This window comes from Halyomorpha halys, unplaced genomic scaffold (genome assembly GCF_000696795.3).
Source record: "Halyomorpha halys isolate HHAL.00 unplaced genomic scaffold, Hhal_1.1 Scaffold1741.1, whole genome shotgun sequence".
In the NCBI taxonomy this organism is placed as follows: Eukaryota; Metazoa; Arthropoda; class Insecta; order Hemiptera; family Pentatomidae; genus Halyomorpha; species Halyomorpha halys.
In genome coordinates, this window is record NW_027106797.1 from 25320 (window position 1) to 33331 (window position 8012).

An 8012-nucleotide genomic window follows, 5' to 3' on the forward strand; every position below is an offset into this window, starting at 1 on the left:
TATCACCCCATCCCCCCTTCCTGCGAGGTGGCAGGGCAGGAAAGGTCCCAAAAACCCTATTAACATCACCTCATAGCTCCATCTTCTGATGCACCCCAACCCCCTCCCTCACACTTCTTTTGATTTCAGACTATATCTATTAACATTTCACCATTATCTATTGTCTTTATTATTTGTATTTTTATTTTTATTTATCTTTATGTTTATTTTTATTTTTATTTTCTATATTATATGCGACATAACACGAGGAGGACCCTCACCTCCGGACTCAAACAGCTGCTGAACGGATAGCTCATATGTAAAATTAAATATAACAGGTAACCTTTAAATACCAAAGGTAGTAAAAGGTAAGACACAACACGAATTACTTTTTCTTTTTACACAGTAATGCACTACTAACTCACATTTTATTTCTGTTTTAGAGGGTTCGGATAAAAAAAAAAAAAAATCAAATTTCGAAAACATATTCTGTCAAATAGTCTTGTCAACAAACGTTTATCTAACTAAAACATATAAGTATTTTTTATTTACCATCTTCGAAAAATGCTTAGTTTTAATTTAAGTTGAAAATACTTCTAAATGTTTTCATTGTAGACACCCTTTTGAACGTTAGATGACTAAACATGTGTTCATTAAGATAATGCTAATTGGCTAAATAATACTCACAATGCAATCAGGTAATTCAGCTATGCCTCGGTTTATAAGTAGTTAATGACTGAATTTGTGTGCAGTAAAACAGCTAAAATATTCAAAATCTTGCAGTAAAAACCCAAAATGTGTTTAAAACACCCAAATCCTGTAATAATCATCTTTATTATTTTTTTTATTATTACAGGGAAAGGTTAAATAAGCTTGTTTTATTAAAAGTAAAATCGCTATCCATTATTTACAATTAAACATATAAAATAACTACTCTGATTAAAACCTTAAATTATGTCCATTGACACATTGAACGTTACTTTCCTCCATGTAAGGACAGTATAATAAGTATTAATTTTTCCGTATGCAGTTTACTACATATCTATGCATATCAGAGCCCCCCTTTTTTTAAATACTGTCGGTCACTGGATTATTATGTATATGTATGTATGTCTGTGCCAAACATTTTTGGTCCTCAAAGTCTGCGTACCGATCTGCGAGCTCGACAGTCTAAAACCTGGATTTTCTACTGAGTGTAGCACTAAGATGGCTCCAACAATTTTCTCGAAAATTATCCAAAGGTTCTTCTCTGATTTGCCTCTTGGATCCTCCCATGCTTTGGTAGCTAAACATTTTGTTAAAAATCTTGTCTCTTTCATCTTTTTCATGTGCCCATAGAACATCAGACTTCTGATTCTTATCTCCGTTTCCGGACCTTTGGTTTTACTGCAGATCTCCTCGTTAGATTTTCGCCTGTAATTTTTCTGTGTTTTCCTAGGTCCATAGATTTTTCTTAAGAACGTTCTTTCTATATAAAAATCTTCTTTATCTTTATGTATAAAAATGAAATTTCCGGGAAATATCAGAGACGAAAGTTGCGATTAGAAGAAAATTTAATTTAGCCATTATTTCAAAATTATTCAATTTATAGTCGGTATACAGGAATACGGAGTAAGGTGAAACATTTTGTACTTGACTAAAATGGATATGCAATCTAATGGTTACACTTGTTTATGTTTGTCCTTGCAGTGGCAATCAATGGAACAAAGAACTTGCACGTTATGAGTTAATTTACGTCAACACGTTTTAGGATTAAGGTTTATTTTATCATAAAGTCTATCTGTCTCAGAGATAACATAACTAATATCACATAGTTAATTAGGGAACAACCATAGAATGATCTTTTAGTTTTTAATCTGGCCTTAAGCAAATTGTTTTAGTATAATTTCTCGAATTCAAAATAAGAGAGAATGATGTTGAAACATACCCTAAAGAGATTTGTGGAATTTTTTAAACAAAAACCAAATCGGATATAATGTATTTAAACCACATTATATTTTTATTATAAATGGCAGGAAAGGCAATTTGTTTTTTTACAAAATATTTATTTGTAAATAATAAGACCGTCATCATTTCTTCGGCGTTAGGAGTAGTTAAATAACTTTTAAATTATTCAAAATACTTATTCTAAACTAATTATTGAGCGTTTAAAAAAATTACTCACACTTTTTGTAGGTTTCTAAAAATCTTGTTGCATCAGCTAATCTTCATATATCATCACCCCGAAAATTCGAGATGTTTATTTGAAAAATGATCAAATTGTCTATAAGCTAAACTCCCACAAAAGTCATCATCTTAAAAAGTACTAACATGCCTTCTTACTGGGTGCCTATCCTCCACTACCAACTAACATCGTAATCGGAGCAGTATCAGGGAAGACTCAGTGGACATATTTTGGACCCCATTCAAAGTAACCATGATGGTTCGCCAATGCTTTTAAAACACATTAAAATCATCCATAAAGTCTTCAATGTTCCGTAGCCAGAACCAGATATCAATACTTCCATTCTAAAATCCTTAACCACCCAAATCCACTAGTTTCTCATCTATTCCTGACCCTTTTTCTGAGGCATCTGAAAAGAAGATGGTCTCGCGATCTTCTAATGTAGAAATGAGATTGGATCGCTACTCATTGGTACTTTCCTAAAAAGGTATTATTATTTCATTGTAATAGAACTAATATTACATTTACTAGATTTATTTTCATGTAAATACAATTGTAAATTTCAATAAATAAATAGAAAATATTTTTTTTTTCTTTTGTTCTTTTTTCTCAAAATATTTTTTTCAGTATAAGTCAATTGTTTCTTTTATTAAACCAATAAATATATATTTTTTATTTTCTCGTTTATTCTTAATTACATAACTATTTTTATTTTGAATTATTTATTTGTTTTAATTTATAATATGATCTTCATTATTTATTATTGTCATGGTATAAGCATTTTAAATAGTTAGGGGTGTTTTTTGCACAAGATTATGACCCCCCTCTCATATTTTCAACTGTTAACAAAAACTAACAGAGTGATATAATAAACATGTAAGGCCAAAAAGGCCAATCTACCAATAAAGAAATATTAAAAAAATAATAATAAAATAATGAAATTATTTTTTATTTAATAGCAACTACGTTATTTTTCAGACGATTGTAGCCGCTCCGTTTCAAGTATTCCAGTTATAGGAACGGCCGTCAGGATGAGTAATAGAGTCCTTAAAACTGAAACAGATCGGATGAACACTTTGGGTCAGAGAGCAATAAAAACCGCCCAATACGTGACCAACATGAACCTTCATGTTTGGGATACAATTGTTCAAACAGGTCTGAGTGCAGTGAAAAATATTTCAAACAAAGACACTAAGATAGTTCCGATCAAATACGGAACAATGTACGAGCGATTAACGAAGGATTCGAGATCAGCGACACTGCTTATGACGAATTTCCTGAGGAGGATCATGATGTTCAGTTCAATATTAGAATAGATTAATAGAACCATAATCCATAGGCGTACACCACTCACTTTGTGTTAGGAAATAATTTTCATATAACTGTTACTGATGGCTCACTACTTGTTATAAGTCAAAATTATAAATACATCTAAGTTAATAAAACTCTTACTAAAGCTGAAGAAATATAGCTAATGATAAACACCATTACTTCAAAACCTAATCTATTACCCTTCGAACTAAGCGAGGCGAGATAATATCGAAGCGAGAGAGACAGAAAATGGATGCGATTGGTTGCCTAGTATCCATCAGTTTGTTTCTATTTTGCGTGGACCTCCTGCTACTCTCTCTCGCTCTAATTTCATCCACCCTCATAGCAAACGAGAATAATAATTAATATTCTTATTTTTTCATATTTTTATATAAAATATTTCATCTTCTTAAACAGAGGGAAAATAAAAGTTTTCACTTACTCCTCAGAGTTGTTAAAGGCAAAGGTGTAAGCTTTGTCATTGAAACAACTGTAAGACAAATTTCGGATAGGGTTTTGATATAAACTAATTATGAGTACCCAAAAATTAGTAACAGCGTTAAAAGTAAATTTGGAATCTATTGTAATTATAATAAAATATATGTTGTGGAAGATCCGACTCATAATCTTTCATCTTCAACAAGTTCGCCTCCACTGACTTCATTAGTTGTTTTAGCCTCTGCTTTGATGCCATGAACACTGGAGGCTCCAGATATTGCTGAACCAACACCACCTCCATGACTATCAGCAAAAGCAAAGGAAGCCGCCTGGATTCCTGGTGATTCGAATGTTCCGGATGATGAAAAACTTAGAGAAGCCTCTCCTATTGCACTACCTCCGGTAGAAACTGAGGACGCAGTTCCTCCTAACGTTCCACTTCCTATAGAAGGGACTCGATCTCCTAGTGCAATGCTCCCTGCAATGTGCACAATACCACCTTGAGATCCAGAAGATGATGATGACCCAGCAGAGCCTCCCGAAATACTCACCGCACTTGAAGATGTGAATGGTGTCGAAGATCCGCCTGTTCCTTGTACTCTGTTCCCTCCTGATGATCCAACTGCTCCTGTAAGACCTCCTGATTGCCCAGCACCACTCGGGGATAACCAGATCCAATGGGTAGGAGCATATTTTGTAGGAGTAGTAACACCTCCTCCAACCCCTACCACACCTACCAAAACATCGTATAGTATTGGCATCACTAATGTGATAAAATAATAACCAATAATTTGATCATTGATGAAATCATTTTAATCCAATATATATATATATTTAACTTGTATTTTATCAATTTTAGTAGCGAATATTATGTTATTTTCCCTTTCTGGCGTCCATAAATAATTTTTTTGTCACTGTTTATTTAGATTTAGTTACTAAGATAAAGTTTAATGAGTGCTAATGGTAAGTTACTATTTAGAAAAATAAATTCTTGATTATTCATATAATATTTTAAATAATATTATAAAAAATTAAATCTTACACATTAAGTCGTCACAGAAGAACTGACAAAGTTAATTTTTTTTTTATCTCTCGCTCATAAACAAGACGACTGATAATTTTGAATAAGTATAATAAGTTCTTCCATTTATTAGAAATTCAAAGCAAGATAAGGTAACAAGGTCCTTAAATACTTTCGATATTTTGATTTACTCACCTTCGAATCCTGCTCCGAAGGATCCGCCCAATGTAATGAAACCAGTCTCTCCTGCAGTCTCAGTGACAAGATGATGGTGACTAGAAGTTTTGCACCGAGGAGCTGCTAGAACTATTGGTGCCACAGCAATTATTTTTGCTAAACCTAAAAATGAAATAAAAACAACTCAAAATCATTCATAGGTTTTAAGAAGGCGTGTAATTTAGTAATACAACAATTATGAACAAGTTTTTAAACTAAAATATATTATTATTTTGCATAATGTTTTTTCCACTGGAAGGTTAATCTTTATATTTCATGGAAGTTTATTTATATTGTGAAAAATCCTACATTTTTCCACTGCTAACATATCGATCCTTTAGTGACGTTTCGATCTGAAAAGGACAGTACGATCTATCTAAAATTTACCCTCCTATACTTTGCACACTAAATAAAAATTATGGAAAAATAAATTAATTATAATGTTTAAAAATAATTCTTAGGAAGGCAATATCAAAACAACAGTCTTACAGTTGAGGAATTGAAGAGATATGTAGGGGAATTAGTCCCTAGACTAAGGAAATATAAAAATAACAGATGTAAACCTTATCAATTAAATTATGACACATTATTTACTATGGGTACATTTACTATTTACTATATAGGTAAAAACAAAAATAGCTATTTTGTGCTTCGTCGTCATGTACGTTAGCGAGGCATGGATCCTATCCAAGCAGCAGGAAGGTTGCTAAGTACATGGAGAGAAAGATCCTGAGACGAATATACGACCCAATCAAAGAAGGAAGTTACTACCACATAAAACTAATGCAGAAATTAATGACCTTTATGGGAAACCTGATATAGTTTCTTGCATCAAAAAGGGCAATATAAGATGGATGGGCCATGTTTAAAACAAAAGACTACCAAAACAAATAATGGAAGGACGCTCAAAAGGAAAAAGGGAAAAGGCAGACCTAGCGTACGATGGACCGACGATGTGGAGGAAGACTTGAAGTCACTGGTTGTAAGACATTAGAGAGGAGCGGCAGGGGACCGTAGGGCCATAGCGCCAAGAGAGAGAAAAAAAAAGCAGTACTGTTTTTTCCTGAGATTTCCTTCTTTCCTTTATTATTCTATTAATTAAATTGAGATATGGAAATGGGATACGTTATATGTGCCAAAAACTAGTGAGAAAAACGCAAAAAAATATGTATCTGTCGACAGTTGTTCTAATATAAAAAAAAAAACAGAGCCCTTTAGCAAGAATATAAATTCATACAAAAAAAACAAAAAAAAAAAAACAGCTCTATGAACTAAACCGTTCAAGATTGGCTGTTCAACTTGCTGTGGTTGACAGTCGATTGGTGCTGGTTTCTTCATCGCTATCACGTCAAAATATTATTTTTTATATATACCGCCTCTTCTGTTTCCATGCCTCAATTACCTATATTTCAAGGTTAATAATTTGTCGTTTGAGAATCAACTGTATGCTTAGAGTCGTTTCGTAATGTATGTGAGCCATGAAAAATATTTTTTTTTTAGCAAAATAGAGGATGGAATATTATTCATTATTTTATGAAATATTAACTGGGTAATTTTTACGCTTATCCCTGGCATATATTTTCCTGGCAATTTGTCAGAATTCAAACAAGGTCTTTTTGAAACATATGTCTGTGAGGGAAAATGTTTGCGTATGCGTGAGAGAAAGTTCTGAATGGAATTCACTAAATTGATTTGGGACAATCTCGGACAAAATCGAATTGCAGTTGTTGTGAAGTTACTTTGATTTGATTATAGACAGATTGAGACGCATATACATACCATCACGCCTAAAGCTAAAACACGAGTGAACTTTTTCGGTCTATTGGCAAAAATTCGTAAAACTTTTGTAATATAAAACACCTTATTAATCTTTACAACTCATTTGCTTCAACGAGGAAGCAAAATTAAATGATAAATCTGGTGCGGTGCGCCAATATAAAATCTTTCACTTACCACCCAGAGCTAGAGATGAACATATTGTTTTATTTGTGATAAAAAAAAATATATATATATCGAATATAAATTTTGTTCTTTCTAAGAAAACAACAGTTAAAAAAAGATCGGGAAAGATCGAAGGCTAATATAATAATTTTTCCCTTTCAATACGGATGTAATAGGACATCCCCTTTTTCTCCTTTAGTTACTCATACAATTCTTTAATATCTTGTATTTATTCATTCTTCATCATCACAAACTATGTTTTCATATAACTAAATTAAAAGTACTTTAGAGTAAGATCTAAAAACACCGAAAAAACGGATTAAAACCCTGTAAATCTATTTCAATGGATATAAGACCCATTTGATATTTAAGACCATTCAATTATTTGTACGTTGATATTAGGATTTTAATAAAAATCAAAATTTTAGAAAAAAATCGGAAACATTTATTTTATAAACTGGTACTTCCAGCCAGTTGATGTTATAGAAAATGTTAAGGTCACGCCCCAGGCATTTACCCGCCTTTAACAAGTTATTTCAATTCTGAATCATACAGACACACAGGCCATTTTGTTAAACTTGGTTATTTAGACTTAAGGAACCTCTAAATGGGTATTCCTTCAAATAAATAAATAAATAAAAATAGTATTTGAAATTTCTCATGATCGTAATTATTTCATATATAAGTAAAATTAAAAATAAATTGAACTTTGAATGATTAAATTTTATAAACCTTTCCCCCTTTAAATTTGATTCTAAAGAAATATATGAGCTGAGTTAATTTTGGACTCCCAGGGGATTATGGGAATTAGCTTGGAGATTATTCTTTGTTTTATTTATTTATTTAAATATGTTGACTCTATTCACTCTCTATTTGTGTGTTTTAACGTATTTATTCATTAAATTATTTTATTTTATTAATACAATTTTTTTTTTTTTTTTT

At 31.9% G+C, this 8012-nt stretch overlaps 1 protein-coding gene across 1 annotated transcript; it reads right to left on the reverse strand.

The window, feature by feature from the left end:
• Positions 1-4074: 4074 nt before the first annotated feature.
• LOC106690487 (uncharacterized PE-PGRS family protein PE_PGRS24) lies at positions 4075-5252 on the reverse strand (the record flags this gene model as incomplete). Its single annotated transcript, XM_067045102.1, is given in 2 exon segments — positions 4075-4625; positions 5109-5252. Coding segments are annotated over 2 exon segments (695 nt in total), but the record flags the coding sequence as incomplete, so codon positions are not given.
• Positions 5253-8012: the final 2760 nt, after the last annotated feature.